General features: G+C 51.2%; 1 protein-coding gene across 1 annotated transcript in view; it reads left to right on the top strand.

Annotated features, from left to right (window-relative positions):
* Nucleotides 1-19060, top strand: part of ABCC1 (ATP binding cassette subfamily C member 1 (ABCC1 blood group)) — a 102901-nt gene that overhangs the window by 49904 nt on the left and 33937 nt on the right. Inside the window, exons 14-19 of the mRNA XM_040459626.1 lie at nt 59-146; nt 3035-3110; nt 5172-5298; nt 9299-9475; nt 11193-11360; nt 13365-13548. Of these exons, the coding sequence (XP_040315560.1) occupies nt 59-146; nt 3035-3110; nt 5172-5298; nt 9299-9475; nt 11193-11360; nt 13365-13548 (820 nt within the window). The remainder of the gene's footprint in view (nt 1-58; nt 147-3034; nt 3111-5171; nt 5299-9298; nt 9476-11192; nt 11361-13364; nt 13549-19060) is intronic.

Raw genomic sequence — 19060 nt, 5'->3', positions numbered from 1 at the left:
CTGTTTTCGCAAAAATGCTTTTAAAAATAACTGCACCCTGTAATTGCCTTCTCTGTAGGCGAGTGTCTCCCTCAAACGCCTCAGGATCTTTCTGTCTCACGAGGAGCTGGAGGCCGACAGCATCGAGCGGAAGCCTGGCAAAGACGGTGTGTGCATTTGGTTCCCCTGTACCTCGAAGGCTACCCTTGGGTTTGGCTGTGCCCAGAAGCCCGTCTGCGAGGCCCCAGGGAGCGGGGGCTCTGCAGAGTGGGGTGGCCTTATCTTGCACCGCCCAGGCGGCTGAACTTCAGCTTGTTTCCTTGGTGTGTCCTCACCGAGAGGCAGCTGGAGGTGAGGCCTCCCGCCGAGGGACAGGATCCAGAGCTCAGATCTTGATTCTGTTCTGGGCAGATGGGCGGGCAAACCGAGGACGGATGTTGGGAGACCAGCTCCAACCTTCCTGCTCTGTGTCCTTCGGCAGGTCACTTCACTGCTCTGAGTCTCAGTTTCCCCATATGGGTCATGAGGATGAAGGTGCCTTTCTCTAGCAGGGTGTTAACGTGGATTTTTATTGTTGATTGGGTTTTGTTGTTTTTTGGGTTTTTTTTTTTTGTTTTTTTGTTTTTTTTTTTTTTTGTAGGTTACTAATTTATCCTTTCCTCATCAATCCCCCTGAGTGGGGATCTTACTCATGGCTATATCTCTAAGCACTTAATAATAAATATTCATAGCATTACGAGCAGTGACTCCTTCCACTTAAGTGACACTCCTGTCACGCACTTTCTGCTCTAAGGACGTGCAGACACTACCCCACCCGCTGCTCACACATCACACAGAGGAGCTCTGGAAACCCCCATTTTACAGATGAGGAAACTGGCCTAAGTGACCTGCCTGAGATCACACAGCTAATAAGAAGTAGAGTCAGAATTTGCACCCACAGCCGGCCAGTGGAATCTGTGCTCCAGTCCACTGGACAGTGTCTCCCTCACTGAGCTTTATTGAGCACCTACTATGCACCAAGCAGCACAGCTCTGTGTGGTCCGTCTCATTATTATCGGTCCTAGTCGACAGATGAGGAAAATGAGGCACAGAGAAGTTAAGTAACTGGCTCAAGGCTCTCCAGCTAGGACATGGCCACGCGGGGATTGGACTCAAACAGTCGGGCTCGGGAGCCCAGTAAATACTGTCCGAGGCATGAATGTGTGTAGACGTTGGTTGTAAGGTACAAGTAGTGCCTGGCACCAAGTAGGCATTCAGATGTCTTCGGTGGTGTGTGCAACGCTTAGCCCAGTGCCTGCTGACCCAGTGGTCGTGGTGGCCGTTATGTCCCTAGCGTAAGAGAGGAGCCATCTGGGACATTTTCAACTCAGCCGTCTACGGCCAGGTTCCCCAGCCTCGGCACTGCTGCCACTCAAGGCCAGATGGTCCTTCGCTGTGTGTGTGTGTGTGTGGGGGGGTGTCCTCTGCTTTATAGGGTGCTGAGGGGCATCCCGGGCCTCCACCCACTAGATGCCAGTAGAATCCACCCCAGTTTTGACAACCAAAAATGCCTCTGGGCATTATATCCCTTGGGGGGCAAAGTTGCCCTGGTTAAGAACCACTGCTCACTGGATGCTGGAATCTTCTTCTCAACATTCCTGGCCTGTGGTTACCAGTTTCTGCCATCCTGAGGACCTAGTCTCCCCCCACCCTCCGTAAATGGTACGGTGCCATCTACTCCTGGTCACATTTCTCTGCCTAACGCAGGCCTGAAATTTGGGACAGCCCAGGGAGGTTTCAGAGGAGTAAAATTGCTCACAATTACCTGCAAGTGTCCTGTTGGAAAACCCCTAGGCCTCTGGAAAACCCCAGGCTTCCTCGTGTGGTCCGGGCCTCAGCACCCCCTTTCCACCCTAATGACAGTCTCCTAGGCTGTTTGACTTATTGAGATGTTTATCCACACTCCCTGGGTGCCAGATGGGGCCACTTTGGCCACTCCCGGCTGGGTCTGGTGGTTTTCTAGCTTGTCTAACTCAAGTGGCTTTTCTTTAAATTCCTTAAATAGCACCTTCCAGTTTCCTCCTTGGTCTGTGTTACACGGGACGGGACGGGACGGGGAGGCCTGGGGACCGGGCTCGTTAGGTTAGGTTAACCAGTAACTTCCTCTTGCAATGGGCTTTTGTTTCTTCTCTGTGTGGGGGAATTTACTTCTTTATTTGACAGCTTGAAAACACGCCCATCTTATCTCTAGGTGGTTTTACGCAGGCTCATAATGAAGGGTCAAAAAATTTTTTCTTTTTTTTTTTTTTTTTTAAGTAAGGAGGCATAAAGTCTAAAAGGGAGAGAAGGGGAGAGAAAGTGAAGGAAGAGGTGCTGGGAGCTTAGAATCCCCAGGAGCCATTATCCACAGGATGCGGGCTTTGTCTACCGCTCTTCCCTCCCCCTTCCACCCTGTGATACCCCACCTCCTGTTCCACAGCCTGCTTTTTCACAGTTCACGTGCCTGCTGTTTCAGGAAGTTGGACCTGCTGCGATGGGAGCAGGGGTGGCGGGAGAAGGGATCCTGGGAGGTGCATTAGGAGGCCACCCTGCAATCCAGGAGCTCTGGGCCAAGGACCCCACTTTGAACAGAAAGCAAGGGCCTAGGGGGTGGTGAGGGCCAAGAGCCAGGCCCACCCGATGGAGAGCCAGTACTTGTTCCCTGTTGACCCTGGCTTCTGCTCAGCGTCCCCAGCCAGAGCTGCCCTATCTTCCCAAGATGGGGGGACGGGGACCTCAGAGCTATGAGTAAACCCCCAGGGGCTCCCCCCACCCTGTGCGAGATGGGCATCTGGATGGTGTAACCTTCGAGGCAGAGCCCTGTTGTGGTTCCTTCTGCTTTGTGGGTCTGGTTGGGTTTCTTTAGAAACCAGAGCTAATGTAACCAGATAATGTCTAGTGCAAGTATGTAGCACCTGCCATTGAACTTTAAAAAAGATAAGAGAAAAAAAAAAAAAAAAAAGAGAGAGAGCCTCCTGCTCGTGCTCAGTCCTCAGGCTTCATCTGTGCCTGACCTGTTGTGTCTGGTGCTTTTCAGGTGGGGGCACAAACAGCATCACTGTGAAGAATGCCACGTTCACATGGGCCAGGAGTGACCCTCCAACGCTGAATGGGTAAGCCAGGACGTGGAGAGAGCCAGGAGGCTCTGGTCAAATGTGGATTCCAGCCACACTCTAGCTCTTTGACCCTGAATAAGCCACTGTGCCTTTCTGAGCCTCAATTTACCCGTCGGGAAATAGGTCTAGTCCTACCTGTCAGGGCTGCAGGAAGGAGCAGATGAGAAGACAGAAACCGTGCACAGATGGGTTTGGGCAACAGTTTTTGGCTTGCATAACTCAGAGCCACTGTCAGGTACAGCATGATCCAGGGACTCTGTGCCATCAGGATTCTCTCCATCTTGACTTTGTTCGGTTTCCCTGTGTGCTGCTTCCTTCTCAAGCTGCCTCCCCACTCATGATGGGAAATAGACCCCGTCAGCTCCCAGTGTGCCTCTTACTTCGGTGGGACACCCAGCTGGCTCTTATTGGTCCAGGTTGGGTCATGCGCCCCTCACTGAGCCAAACACTGTGCCAGGAGAGAGAGAGCATACTGATTGGCCAGGCTGGGTCTAAGGCTGCGATGCTACAGGTTGCAGGCAGGCTTGGGTCTGCTGAAAGGAATTTTTGTCGGAAGGCATTTGTCAGGATGGGATTGTTCTCTGTCCTCTCCCAGGCCTACAGCTGCCGAGTCACCCTTCCTTGCCACCTCCCCATCTGGTACCAAAGCACAGTGTCCAGGAATTGACCTGGTTCCCCAGGCAACTTGTCAAGTGCCTCTTATTTGTTTCTGAGCTGGGGAGGCCTTTCTCACTGGCTCTGTCAGGCTTCCTCAAAGGAGTCCCCAAAATACAGGGCCAGAAGGAACCTTTTTAGGGGCCAAATTTATCCCCCATGCCCCTTCACAATTACCTCCTCACTGGGTAGCCGAATTATTGCTGTGTATCGACTGAGGAAGCATGGGGGACAGACTCTCTAGAGAAAAGAATCTTGGTAAAATTCTTTCTACACCTGGAAAATTCATGGTGGGGCTGCATGCTTGGGAAGTTCTTCCTTATGTCCAACTTCGCTCCTGCCTGCTTCAATTTTAGGTTTTCTCTCTTGTCTGTCTCTCTTGTCTTTTTGTTCCATGCGCCCCACCCCCACTTCCGCTCTTGAACTCCCCAAACCTTCCCCACCCAAACCTTTTCTCTCCTCACCCTATAAAAATAACCCATTCTCACCTGGACAGTCACAGGAGCCGCCTCGCTGGGTGTCCTCTTCTGTTGTGGCCCCCTCATCCATTCGCCCCTCAGCTCAGCAACAAAAGCATAATCGGTTCATGAGCTTTAAACGGTCAGCGATAGCAGAATCTAACGTTTACACTAATATGTTGAAATCGTAACGGCATCCATCGAAAAGCACAGCCAGGGTGAGTAAACCCAAAGAGGCCCTGACTGCAGCCAGCGACTGGCCCGTGTCATTGGACGGGCAGTCTTGCCAGCGGAGCCTGGAGCTTACTGTCGTACTCGGGCTACCATCGTTTGTGAAAGGATGGTTTCCATAGAGACGTGTTTTCAGACTCGGATTCCTCCATGGCAGGTCCCCCGCTTCAAACTCCGAGGCCCCCAGCACAGCGAGCTTTGAGGTTTTCGGGCGTGCCTGCTGCCCACCCACCGCTTTAGGGCTGGCCTTACTCCCCTCTGCCTCGTCCTGTGCTGTCGACTTGTCAAGCCCCGATCACACCTGTCCGTTCACACCCTTGGGCCTTCTCTTAAGCTCTTCCTGGGTTTCTGTGTCTGGTGCTGCTTACTTTTCCTTCAAAGTTCACGTTGAGGCTCCTGTCTGTCCCTCAGGTAGCCTGCATGGTTAATCTGGCCCCCTGATCATGATCTGGCCGCCCAGGTGACTCCCGCTGCCTCTGCGTCTCTAAGACACGTGCGCATCCCAGCGCCTGCCTGGAGCCTCATGTGCCCAGGCCCTCGCACGCTCCCTGAGCCAAGCTTAGCAGTAGGGACAGCGGTGGTCATTTCCAGACTGGGAAGGCTCCTTCCAGCCCTGCCGTCCACCTCTCTCCGCTCTGGGTACATCCAGCTCTGGTGGGCCACCACCTGTTCAGGCAAGGGTGTGGCTGAGGCAGAGCACATTATGTCATTTCAGCATTACCTTCTCCGTTCCGGAAGGTTCCTTGGTGGCCGTGGTGGGCCAGGTGGGCTGTGGAAAGTCGTCTCTGCTCTCAGCACTCCTGGCCGAGATGGACAAGGTGGAGGGCCACGTGTCTGTCAAGGTAGGACAAGGACTGAGGGGGGTGGGGGCATGGCTGGCCTGAGAGGAGAGTCAAGTGCGATGCTGTGGTTTGTTTCATGGCGGCCCCTGTGCAGGAGGCGAGAGCAGCGAGGTCTGCCTCCTTCTCTCTCACTCGCCCTGCTCTTCTCTGTGCCCCCTCGAAGGCAAGAGTTGATGTCGCTGATTTCCCGCTGTGTCCTAGCACAGAGAATAGTGTCCAGCAAGTAGTAGACACTCAATAAATACTCTGTGAACACACGGATGCTCCCTGGTCCACTCACTGTCTCTAATCCTCTCCCCATCTCTGGCCCTCAGTGTGCATCTTGTGGTCTCTCTTGACACGTGAGTCCCTCTGGCTTGTTGTCTCTGTCCGTGGGTCTGTGTCTGTATCTCTTTTTATAAATGTAACAAAATTAACATTTTTGGTCTGTGTCTTTGGGATATTGTGTTGGAGAATTCTTGTTAGAGCTGTTTAAGGGGCGCCTGGGTGGCGCAGTCGGTTAAGCGTCCGACTTCAGCCAGGTCACGATCTCGCGGTCCGTGAGTTCGAGCCCCGCGTCAGGCTCTGGGCTGATGGCTCAGAGCCTGGAGCCTGTTTCCGATTCTGTGTCTCCCTCTCTCTCTGCCCCTCCCCCGTTCATGCTCTGTCTCTCTCTGTCCCAAAAATAAATAAAAACGTTGGAAAAAAAAAAAAGGGAGCTGTTTAAATTCTGAGTGTTTCCTTGAATTCTTAATAGAAGAATGGAAGAAGAATTAGAGATTTATTGGTTTTTAAAATGCACAGGACTTGGAGCTAAGTTGGAATATTCCTCAAGAGAGAATTTAAGAGGCTGCTTCAGTGAACACATGAATCTCCCTGTAAGTCAAGAGCCTTGCTTTGCGTTTAGCTGATTCGCCATGAAGGAGTTGCCCTGGAGTAGGAAGCGTCCCTCGAAGTTTCCTGGCCACCAGTCCTTCAGCCTGGTCTGCTAGACTCATCCTGCGGTTGTTTGAGGAGGAGAGTTCTGGGCTCAGACAGGCTCGGGAGAGAATGCACACGCAGCTCCCCTCCCTCTTGGAGACTTAAAATAAACGTGAATAAAGTAAAGGTTCTGAGAAGTCCCACAAGGAGAAGAAAACTTATGGAAGTTTGGTTAACCCAGTGTGTTCCAGGCATACTTGGCCCGTGCAACTATTTGCATCCCCAGAACTATTGTCCCTTGGAATCTCCTCCTAGGAATGCTGGTTTATGGAGTTGTTTTTACTTCAGAGCAAAGTCATTTTTTTGTTCTTTGGGTTTTTTGGTTTTTTGTTTTGTGTTTTTGTTTGTTTATATGAGGCCCTTTAGCCTGGTATGCATCGGTAGAAAAGTATACGTTACGTTAGTTGGGTCTACACTAAAGGCATTTATTAAAAAAAAAAAAAAATTTTTTTTTTAACGTTTATTTATTTTTGGGACAGAGAGAGACAGAGCACGAACGGGGGAGGGGCACAGAGAGAGGGAGACACAGAATTGGAAGCAGGTTCCAGGCTCTGAGCCATCAGCCCAGAGCCCGACGCGGGGCTCGAACTCACGAACCGTGAGATCGTGACCTGAGCCGAAGTCGGACGCTCAACTGACTGAGCCACCCAGGCGCCCCATACACTAAAGGCATTTAGCTGCGGTTTTCAGAAATATTCCGTCGCTGCTTTGAAAGTACACGTTATAAAGTGAGCTTGATGGGCAGTGTGCCCTACGTTTCTGGAAGTAGACTCCAAACTGTCCCCATTGTGTTCTGCTCCGTTAATGCGTTTCCACCACCGTAGTGCTCTTGACGTGTCGGGCTGGATGCTTTTCTGCTGTGGTGGGCTTGTCCTATGCTGTGTACCATTCTTAGCTGCATTCCTGCCCTCTGTCCACTAGATGCTGATAGCAGACTCCAGTTGTGATAACCAGGAGTGTCTAGATGTTGTCCCATGTCCCCCAGAGAGCAAAATTTTTTAAAGTAAAAAAAAAAAAAAAAAAAAAAAGGCTTTAAATGCAGAAATGATGCATCTAGAAGTTGAGGGTGCACTGAGTATTTGGTTTGATGAACTGATTTCTCTGACTGGTTATTTTGCCCTGCAAAGGAGCATGCTAGAAATGTGTTTAAAATATTAATTTTCTCCAAATATTTTACTTGGGTATGCCGTGTCTGAATTTTCTGTGGGTTCTGTGGTGAGACTTTGTGACATTTTGGCCTCTTGTCAGTTAGGGTATTAGTTTGGTTATTTATCTGAGAATGAAGATTGAGATTTGAAATACCTGGGTCCCTCTCCCAACCGTATCCCTCTAGAATTCTGTTACGGAAGAACCTTCACTCGTAGCGGCTCCTGGGTGGCTCAGTCGGTTAAGTGTCCGACTCTTGGTGGGCTTAGGTCGTGATCTCACGGTTTGTGAGTTCAGGCCCCACATCGGGGTTTGCCCTGGCAGCACAGAGCCTGCTTGGGATTCGCTCCCCGCCCCCCCGTCTGCTGCTTGCACACATGCACGCTCTGTGCGCCTGCCTCTCTCTCTCTCTCTCTCTCTCTCTCTCTCTCAAAAATAGATACACATTAAAAAAAAAATAATAATCTTTGCTCCCCTTGCCCTTCCAGTAAAGCCCAGGCTCCTCCCCCGGATCCCTGGCCTGGGGTGGGCCGGCCCTTGCTGCCCTCCAGCTCACTCCTACCTGTCTTCCCCTTCACACAACGTTCCGGTCATCCTGGCCTTCCTGTTCCTTGGATGTGCCAGGTTCTACTTGTCTCTGGACCTTTGCACATGCTGTTCCCTCTGACTGGAATGCTTTCCATTTCTCCTTTGTCACACCAACTAACCCTCACCTGTTGGTCCTTTGAAACAGATGACTTGACATAGAAGTAACCTTGATTAAATTTCATCAAGGATATTTCCCCAAGGAATCCTTCCCTGATGACCCAAGCTAGGTCTCTCTTTTCAAAGGACTTTTTTTTTTTTTTTTTTAATTTATTTATTGAGAGAGAGACAGCGAATCCCAGGTAGGCTTCATGTTCAGCACAGAGCCCAGTGCAGAGTTCAGTCTCACAACTGTGATACTATGACCTGAGCTGAAATCAAGAGTCAGACGCTGAACCGACTGAGTCATCCTAGCTCCCTTTTAAAGGACTTTTTATTGATGTATGTATTTATTTTTATTTATTTTAAGGTTTGTTTATTTGAGAGGGACAGACAGCATGAGCAGGGGAGGGGCAAAGACAGGGAGAGAGAGAGAGAATCCCAAGCAGGCTCTGTGCTGCCAGCACAGAGCCCAGTGTGGGGCCTGAACCCACAAGGTCGTGAGATAATGACCTGAGCTGAAACCAAGAGTCAGTCACTTAACCAACTGAGCTACCCAGGTGCCCCTTAAAGGACTTTTTAAAGGACTCATTTTTTTTCTCTCTTAGCATTTACCCCAAACTGTAATCAAATATATTTTTTTTTTTTTATCACATCAGGGACTTCTTTTTTTTAAGTTTTTTTATTTTTGGGAAACAGTGCAAGTGAGCAAGGGCAGACAGATTGGGAGAGAATCCGAGAATGCCACAGAAGGGCAGAGAGAGAGAATCCCACACGGGCTCTCCAGTATCATTGTAGACCCTGAATCGGGGACACAGCTCACCCGATTTGGGGTTTGAACGCACAAACCATGAGATCATGACCTGAGCCGAAGTCGGATGCTTAACTGACTGAGCCACCTAGGTGCCCCACTTCTTGAGAGGCAGGAGTTTTGTTCACTGCTAGAGGCATTTAGTGAATTCTTAACTAAATACAGAACTGTAATCTCACTAATGCGGATTTCCACTCTTGAATTCCTGATATTAGAGTCTGTGATTGACCTAGTGTGGGGTCTGATCCCAGGTCTGGCATCTGAGTCTGTCGTGACTCAGTTTCCCCCTTGCTGAGCATCTCGGGAAGTAGAATCCTCCTGGCGAGTGGATGGGCCAGCTGCCATCTTGTTAACCAAGTCTGTCTGTCTGTCTTGCTGCCTTCTGTATTTGCTGCCTAGGGCTCAGTGGCCTACGTCCCCCAGCAGGCCTGGATTCAGAATGATTCTCTCCGAGAAAATATCCTTTTCGGACGCCCCCTCCAGGAACGGTATTACAAGGCTGTGATCGAAGCCTGTGCCCTCCTCCCAGATCTGGAGATCCTGCCCAGCGGGGACCGGACGGAGATTGGTGAGAAGGTCAGTCGGTACAGTCGGTACAGTCGGTACATGGTGCCTGTATCAGTCAGCCACAAAATCTTAGGGGCTTGTATTAAACACTTATTCTCCCTTTTGACTGTGCTTGGCTGACCCACACTGGGCTCAGTCAGGCAGCTCTGCTCCGTGTCACAGGCCAGCTGAGCTCGCCTCTAGGCCATGGGTTTGGCTGGGGTCCGTCCCGCATGGCTTCTTGCTGGGGCTTCGGCTGAAGGGGTGATGGCTCTACGGGGGACACCCTTCTCATGGTGACAGCAGAAGCCCAAGAGAGACAGAAAAGCCACAGGGTGTCCCTTAAAGCATATTGTCCTTTTCACCTGGTTGAACTGAAAGGTGGGAGAGCAGGAAGTGCCCTTCGCCTTTGCAGTCATGTGACTGTGGAGTCACATGACAGGGCGCTCTACAGGGAGGAGGGGTGCCCGTGATTCAGATGTCCACAGTCCCTTTCAAAGCAGCGATAATAGTAAAAATAATATGGTCGCCAGCAGCTGTTGGGCATTTACTATGTGCCAGGCACCATGATAGACATTTTTATGTATTTCATCCTCACGGCAAGCCCATGAGAGGGGATTGACTGTCATTTGCATTTCATGGTTGAGGAAAGAGAGGCATAGAGGGGGCTAAGTGACTTGTCCAAACACCTTCCCACTAATGTTTGCTTATTTTTGAGAGAGAGAGAGACAGAGCGTGAGCGGGGGAGGAGCAGAGAGAGAGAGAGGGTGACAGAATCCGAAGCAGGCTCCAGGCTCCGAGCTGTCAGCACAGAGCCTGATGCGAGGCTTGAACTCACTGTGAGATAATGACTTGAGCCAAAGTTGGACGGTCAACCGACTTGAGCCACCCAGGTGGCCCTGAGTTAGTTGTAACGCACGTGTCTGTTTCTGCCACATGGAGACTCCTCATTGTCCCAGTCTGGCTGCCAATAAAAGTCTAGAGCGAGAGACTATGACTGGGTCTGGCGTCTGCCCCGGGCCAAAGAGCTGTGGCCGGAGGGGCCATCAAAAAGAACCTGGCTGCCTGAGCCCCACCTGGGTGTGTAGGGAGGGCAGGCATCTCTCTCAGCAGAGACTGGGCCCCGTTAACCCGGTGGGGTCCACTTGGACTTCCCAGCCATAGATGGAAATGACAGTCAGTAATCGATAATCCGTAGTCGGAGGGAGAGCTGTGACTGCTGCGGTGTGCTCCATGGAGCACCCTGGTGTGAATTAGAAATCGGTGCCCTTCCTGCTGGTGAGTGGGGGGGGGAACTTCAGCACCCCCAGAGTGCAGCCTGCCTTGGCTCTCTGTGGTTTCACCGTGAGTGAGAGATCAGAGCAAGCGCGCCAAAGTGGTAGCTATTAACTGCAGCAGCAGCAGCAGGCTCGTTACGGCATCTGCCGGTGCCTTCTGTCAGACTCCAAGATCCGGAGCCTTCCTGTTGCTTGGTGCCACGGGCCGCCCCTTGCCGAATGCCCACACTGTGCCAGCTGTCTGCTCAGCAGCTCCCAGGGGCTCCAGTTTTCTCTTCTGCCTGTTTTAGGGTTGAGGCTGGATTCCGTGGTCGGCCTTGAGCACAGTCCGTGCAGATACAATCTCCTGCCTCTGCTTCCTGCTCAGACGAGGGGAGGCGGTTCAGCCCTCCAGGGCCGCCAGCCGGGGTCTGCTGCCTTCTGAGCAGGGCTCCCTAGGAACCCCCCCCTTCTGCTGTGTCTCTCCCCAGGGCGTGAACCTCTCTGGGGGCCAGAAGCAGCGTGTGAGCCTGGCCCGGGCCGTGTACTGTGACTCTGACATCTACCTCTTCGATGACCCCCTGTCGGCGGTGGATGCCCATGTGGGAAAACACATATTTGAAAATGTGGTTGGCCCCAAGGGGATGCTGAAGAACAAGGTACCTGCCGAAGGGCCAGGGCTCAGCTCTGGCCGTCCTTGTGCATTTGTTCAGTCAAAATGTGCCCCTTTTGGGAATCCTTCACTTCCCACCTTTCAGGATTATTTTATTATTATTATTATTATTATTATTATTATTATTAATGTTTATTTATTTTTGAGAGAGTGAGTGAGCATGAACGGGGGAGGGGCAGAGAGCAAGGGAGACACAGAATCCGAAGCAGGCTCCAGGCTTCCGGCTGTCCACACAGAGTCTGACACGGGGCTCAAGCTCACAAACTGTGAGACCACGACCTGAGCCGAAGTCAAATCTTTAACCGACTGAGCCACCCAGATGTCCCCCACCCCATTTTTTTTTAACGGGGCCCCCGGGGGCCGCCCCCCCCCCCCATTTTTTTAATTGGACTTCAGAACACGTTTCTAATGCTTCCCTTGCATGCCTTTCTGGGACAGCTTTCTTGCTCTTGTCCTTATAGGGGGACGTCCTTGACACTCACTTGAAGTCCTTGCCTTCACGTGGCCAAAGGAGGCTCCTCTTCCCGATTTAATAATGGGCGGCTTTGCAGAGGGAAATCCTATCCCTTTTGACTGATGGGGCAGCTCTCCCTTCCCTGCTGATGTGGCCGTAGGCTGAGGGACGGAGGTTGGGAGCAGGAAAAGTGCCTATAGCACCCGTACATGACAGGAAATGTGTCCTCACCTGTTTATCATCATCATCATCATCATTTTTAGGGGAATTATAGGATGGTTGAGAAGGAGTACTGCTTTTCGGTTTTTTTCTTCTGGAGAAAGAAGTATTTTCCGCATGTCCATGGGGAAAATAGAAAAGATGCAGAAAAACACAACAAAGAAAAAAAAAAGCAATTTTGGACAACCCTACCTCATGCAGATTTTTTTATTTCAAGCCTTATAAATAGGTTATCATGTCATGTGTGTACATAATGGACCTCAAGCCACTTAACCTATTATAAGCATCATCCTGTACACACCATAAAAATTCTGGATAAACATAATTTTCAATTTAAAAAATTTCGTTATCAAAAATCTAAAAGAGTGTAAGAGTTATACGTAAAGCAAAAAAAAAAAAAATGGCCCTCCTTTGTCCTGCGCCCTAGGCCCTGTCTCAGGAGACAGGTGTCACCAGGCCGCTTGCTGTCTGTTTCTGTACCACCCTTGAGCTAAGACTGGCTAAGACTGGTCTTTACATTTCTGAAGCGGTTGGAAAAAATCTGGAGGGGGAAAAAAAAAAATTTGTGACATATGCAAATTGCATTGAGTTTAAATATATTTTTATATTTATATTTATATATAATACATGTACATATTTTATTTATATAATATATATTTATTGGGTCACAGACCATCTTTTTCCATCGTATGTACGACCACCTTCACGCTGTGGCAACTTCACCACCGGTTGCCATAGCAACCAGAGGATCCATAAAGCCAAAAGTATTTACCATTTGGCCCTTTAAGAAAAAGTTTGCCGACTCGTGTCGTTTGAGGAACGTCCTTCCAAACCTTGACTTAACTGGATAAAATATATACCGACGTACGAGTTTTGTAGTGTCTTTTGGGAGGTGGGGGATTACCTGAAAAGAAAATTATGCCACGGCACACAGATTGCTTTGTATCTGTGTCATTTTTCTGTTCTTGGACACATGCATGGTTCCCCCCCTGCCTCCCTCTCATCCTTCAGATTTCTGTTCACAGATAGGCTTCCCCATCACCCTTGTTAAAATTGCAGCCTTCCACCCTCGGTCTCATACCCCCCCAGCACCCGCCGTGTTGCACTTGTATTGGTCCTCTCTCCCCCGACCCTGGAGTGTGGGGCTGGGATCTGTTTCCCTCCCTGCGGCCCCCCAGCTCCTGGCAGGTGAGTGTTGAAGGGAGGCACCCATAGATGGGCGCGTCCCCAGCGCTCAGACTCGAGCTTGGCCGCTAGGCGTGGGGGAATTGCGCTCATGCCCGGGCGCTGACTCGCGGGTCCCCGCTCTGCCCGCAGACACGGCTCCTGGTCACACACAGTATCAGCTACCTGCCCCAGGTGGATGTCATCATCGTCATGACCGGAGGCAAGATCTCCGAGATGGGCTCCTACCAGGAGCTGCTGGCCCGGGACGGGGCCTTCGCCGAGTTCCTGCGCACGTACGCCAGCACCGAGCAGGAGCAGTCCGAGCAGGATGACGGTAGGGCGCGCGGGGTGCCTCGCTGGGCCCCCGCTGCCTCCCGGAGGTTCCCCCACACCCCCTCCGCGGTGGCCTGTCGGCAGCGGGCCAGCCTCTTCAGGGTCCCAACGCTTTGGGGGCCGCATTGAGAGGGGGTGCTAGCGCTTTGCGGCGGGGGCAGCAGATCTGGGCCCAAGTCCTGCTACTTTCCTGCGATGTGGCTCTGGGCCGAGCTTAAGTGTTCTCTCGGCAGGCACAGGGACGGTGGTGAGGTTCTCAAGAGGCTGTGGGAAGCAGTGACTTTGTATGGCATAATCTAGAACAGATGTGAGGGCCGTGGGGGTTGTAGGCTGCTGGTTGGCAAGACCTCGGGTTGAGTCCCATTGCCCCTCTTTTTTTTTTTTTTTAATGTTTATTTTTGAAAGAGAGAGGGTGGGGGCAGAGAGAGAGGGAGACACAGAATCCGAAGCAGGCTCCAGGCTCCGAGCTGTCAGCACAGAGCCCGACGTGGAGCTCGAACCCATGAACCGTGAGATCATGACTCGAGCCGAAGTGGGATGCTTAACCGACTGAACCACCCAGGTGCCCCCCACTGCCCCTCTTACTAGGGTCCCCCAAACCCTTCTGAGCCTCAGTTTCCCCACTGATAATAACGGAACAGTCTTCTGGCACTCGGTGGAGATTTCATGTGCTGAATTCCTTAGAGCCTTGGGCGTAGTGCCTGGCACACAGTGTTCGGGCCATGACAACTGTTGTCATTACCCGCCCCGGGAAGAGTGCCCATCTCTTCACCCCATGCCCTTGGCACCTGCCAGGTCAGTGCAGACCTGCCCCCTTCCCACCTGCCGCACCCACTGTGTCCTCTCGGGCCAGGACTCCGAAAGCTGGAACCTCACCCTGTCCTTACTTGAAGGCTTCTGTGGTGAGACTTCTAAGAATCTGTCCTCTCCTCTCTGTTGGCTTAAATTTCAGGGGATTGGTCTGCCGCCTTCAGGCTGCCCTGTGTTTCATCACTCAGACTGGCATCTCAGAGGCTCCTCTCCTCCCCTCTCTGCTTGGAGCTCTGACCCCACGGAGAGGGAAGAGGTCATCTGACACCTTTGCTCCTTGGCTCGCGGCGATTGCTAAGAATGGAAACGAGAGATTGCTCTTCCGGCCCTGATCTCCCATCTCCAGGAGCAAATTACAGACTCCCCCAGCCTCCGGGGCACGTTCTTTATGTGCTTTGTCCCCAGGGAGGCCTCAGATAGACCGTCCACAGGGGCAGGGCTGCGGGACTGCCTCGTTGGGCAATTTGCACGGGTGCTTTTGTTCTCGCAACGTCTGCGATACGGATCTAAGACACAGCCGCTGCTTGCTGAGGGCTTCCCGGGGCCCCTGTTCTCTGCTGGAGTTCCCTTGTTGACCCCTTCCATCGACTCACGAGGGAGTAGAATTGTTATTCCCGGTTCACTGGTGAGGAAAGTGAGGTGTAGGGAAAATTGTCCCTTCTGTGTCAGGGACGGCCGGGTTCCTGTAGCTGTGAATGGGGCCGGTCCCTAAGAAAGAGCTGTCTACTCTTCATCGAGGTAGTCATTCAGCAGATTTTTATTAAGCGTCTACTACTATGTGTTGAGTGCTTGTATCAACTCCCTAGGGCTTCCTTGACAAAGTGCCACAGGCTGAGTGGCTTAAGCAACAGAAATTTAATCTCTCACAGTTTGGGAGAATGGAAGCCAAATACCGAGGTGTTCACCGGACTGATTCTTTCCGAGGCTCTGAGGGAGGGCTGTTCTACCCCTCCCCTGTCTTCTGGAGAGCTGCTGGCGGCCAGTGGCTTATGGATGCTTCACCCCCACGTCTGCCTCCGTCTTTCACACAGAAACCTGGCGTGTTTCTGTCTCTCAATTTCCCCTTTTTGTAATGACACCAGTTATATGGGATTAGGGCCCACCCTAATGACCTCACCCGAACTCATTACACCTGCAGATAACTTGTCTCCAAATACAGTCACGTTCGGAGCTCCTGGGGGCTAGGAATTCAGGAATTCCTAGAACAGCACTGTTCTAGGTTTTGGGGAGACAGAAGTGAAGGGCATCTAGACAGATCCCTATCCTCATGGAGCTTGGAATCTGTTGGGAGAAAAGGGCAAAACACAAATCAAGAAATAAATGGTTTCCTAGAGCGTTAAGTGCTATGAAGAAAAAAAAAACCCACACAGGATGATGAGCTGGGGAGAGATACGGATGACACCTGGCCATGCAAGGTGGTCAGAGACACCCTTTCTGAGGGGGTGACCTTGGCATGGAAGGTTGCCAGCAAGGAGAAAATCCGGGGAACAGTGTGCTGACGCAGGGAACGGAAAGGAGGCCGGGGTGGCCAGACCACGGTGGGTGAAGGGACAGTGGTGGGAGAGGGCCTTTCAGGGTGAGGAGTTTGGGGTTTGGTCTCAATGCAGCGGGCATCCAGTGAATGTCAGAGAGGGGCAGCAACTTGGCCAAGGACACACAGTGGCTGCTAGGCAGGGGTGGGACCTCAAGTCTGGCCTAAGTTTCAGTCGTCTGTTCCTTCCCTTGGTGCTTTATGTGTCTGCCTGGGGTCAGGGCTCATCCATTGCCTCTGCATTAGTGTGCTTCAGGAGCCCCAGTGGTTTGTCACGTTTTATTGAGATACAGTTGGCATAGCATACGATCCTCCCATTTAAAGCATACAGTGTCGTGATGTTTAGCACGTCGAGAGTTGGGCAGCCATCACCAAAACCAACTTTAGAACATTCCGGTCACCCCTCCAGGAAACCTCGTAGCCATTGGCAATCACTCCCCATTTTCTCCCAGCCCCATAGGTCCCTGGCACCTGCTCATCTTTCTGCCCCTAGATTTGTCTGTTCTGGGTATCCCATGTAAATGGAATTGTAGACCGTGTGGTCCTTAGTGAGCTGGTTTCTTTCGCTTCCTGTGATGTTTCTGTGGCTCACCCGTGTGATAGCACATGTCTATACTTGATAACCTTTCTGTGGCTGGGTAATACACACCCCATTTTGTTTATTCAGTCAGGTGATGACAGGTCGAGTTGTTTCCATGTTTTGGCTGTTACAAATTGTGCTGCTCTGAACCCTCTTGGTATTCAAAGTGTTTCCTTTTGCAAGCGTGAGGCAAGAAATGCCTCCAGTGTATCATTCCTGGTGGGAATGAGTTTCTACGTGTCTCTGCTCTTGGGGCCGGAAAGTTCTGTCTTAAGTCTAGCCTGCTTCCCTCCTGCTTCAGGGTTGCCTTCCTCTGATTGTCATGCCACTGCCACGTGCTGGATGAGACAACCCCACAGCCCCTGTACGTCACAGTCCAGCTTCCTTCAGGTGAAAACAACCCTGTATGCTCTCTCAGGTGACACGTGTGCCTTTTACTGAATCTTTTTCCCCCGAACGAGGTCGCCCTCCTTTGTATCCAGGTGCACAGGGAGCGTCCTTAAACTCTGCTGACCACAGATGGGTGTTTTCACTCCCCTTCTTCCACCACCGCCAACAGATCCAAAGCATTTGGTGCAGAACACGGAATACTGCCAATTACTTTTTTTTTTTTTTCTTTTTTCCTTTGGCCACGTCAGCACTTAATTTGGCAATGAAAATGCCACCCTTGCACCACTGCAGGGTCATTTTCCCAATTTAGCTGTACAGCCTCCCCCAGAAGTCTTCAGCCCTGTGGGTCTGAACTCACACTGGGCGGCATCTTCACTTTCTCCCTCTCTCTGAGGGGCCCCCGGCACTGCAGCTTGGCATCGGGGTCCGATATTGCTCAGCTGTGGCAGGTTTCCAAGAGCCAATGACCCTGAATTTGTTTGAGCCACATTTTTGGCTTCCCCTAAAGGGAAACTTTTTTTTCCCTTGTTGGATTACTCAGATCTTTTTTAGAACACCCAGGCTGAAGGGGGAGAGTGGTTGGTTTGGGGGGATTCTTTCCCAGGGGGGTAGGGAATAGTAGAGGTAACAGGAAGTAGGCTTAGGAAGAGAAGATACTGACCAGTCCTGGCAGGGATTTATTACACTGATTTATAGGAAACTTTTTTCTTCCTTTTTCTTTTCTTTTTTCTTTTCTTTTCTTTTCTTTTCTTTTCTTTTCTTTTTTTCTTTTCTCTTCTCTTCTCTTCTCTTCTCCTTTCCCTTCCCTCCCCTCCCCTCCCCTCCCCTCCCCGTGGCAAAGAGAGTTACAAACTGACTCATTAACCTTTGTATGCGGAAGGTAAAGAACCTTCCTATGTACTCTGGTGTCTTTATTAGGAAGACTGCTCTAAAATTTACAGCAGTGGTTTTTAGCGGGGGAACATCTGTGCCTCCCAGGATACTTGGCAGTGCCTGGAGACTTTTTTGGTGGTGACAACTGGGATGGAGGAGGGCAGTGCTAACACAGAGGGTGGAGACCAGAGACGCTGCTAAGCATCCTACAATGCACAGCACTCTCCCCCCACACCCTCCCCCCCCCCCGAAAATAGAGCATATGCTCTGACTCCACGCTCCCCAGGTTCTTTCCTGTCATCTTGGGAGAAACACCTTTCTCCCACTTTTCAGAACCTTACTACATCTCAACCTCATGTCTGATTTTTTCTGTTTTTCAGATTTTTGCTGACAGTTTCTTTTTTTTCTTTTTCTTTTTTTTTACTGATTAGGGAATCAATATGTGCTCATTTTAGACAGCTGGAGGCTGCAGAAAAACCCACAAAACCAGGAAAAAGAATGTCCATCCACTCACCCACCTGCCAGAGTGTTTGTCTGTGTCTGTCTTGCCTCGGCCTTACTCCCGAGCAGAGGAGTGCCCTCTGTGCATTCAGCCATCAGGTCTCCTTTCTTTCTTTCCTTAACAGTGGTAACAGTGGGTCATAAGCACCGCCCCATATTGCAAAAGTCTCTCATAAACACCGACCAGCTGCTGGAGAGTCCAGCATCCAGATGGCACATTCCTTTAGGCTGTTCTCAGTAGCCATATTTCTTCCTCCTGAGTACGAAGAACTTTCTGGGCCTAGGCTGGTGGATTGGGCCAGGCGATGCAGCCGGTCAATTCCGTTTTTGGTCAAAAACGAAGCGTTGACTGTAACGCCGCGACTTGGGATTCTTCCCTTGAGGGAGGTTTGCCTGCTGGCCCGTGCCCAAGCAGAGTTCCAGAACCTTCTTGAGAATAAACAACAGAGCTCCGAGGTGCTGGTTTTGAGGGCCGGTGGCTGGCTGGACACGGAGCCCAGGCAAGGGCACTTAGGAGGTCCAAGGGCAGGGACCCTTACACCCCAAGGGTAAGCGACAGCCCCTTACCTGGTACCTGGAAGCACTGGAAGAACATGTATTGGAGTAGAAGTTTGGTGCCTTTGCTGAAAAAAAAACTCTTGCTGTTTTATAGCACCCCCCACTCCCCCCTTTCATTTTCCACTTTCTCTGCTTTAGTTTTCTTTGTGGTACTAACCACTGCCTGACAGCCAAGTCTAGATCCGTTACTTCGTGTATTAACTCTCTGTGTCTCTTTCCCTTTCCCTTTCCCTTTCCCTTTCCCTTTCCCTTTCCCTTTCCCTTTCCCTT

The sequence above is a fragment of the Herpailurus yagouaroundi genome, unplaced genomic scaffold, assembly GCF_014898765.1.
Source record: "Herpailurus yagouaroundi ecotype Mexico unplaced genomic scaffold, PumYag 222, whole genome shotgun sequence".
NCBI classification, from domain to species: Eukaryota; Metazoa; Chordata; class Mammalia; order Carnivora; family Felidae; genus Herpailurus; species Herpailurus yagouaroundi.
This window is presented reverse-complemented; position numbering and strand designations above follow the sequence as displayed.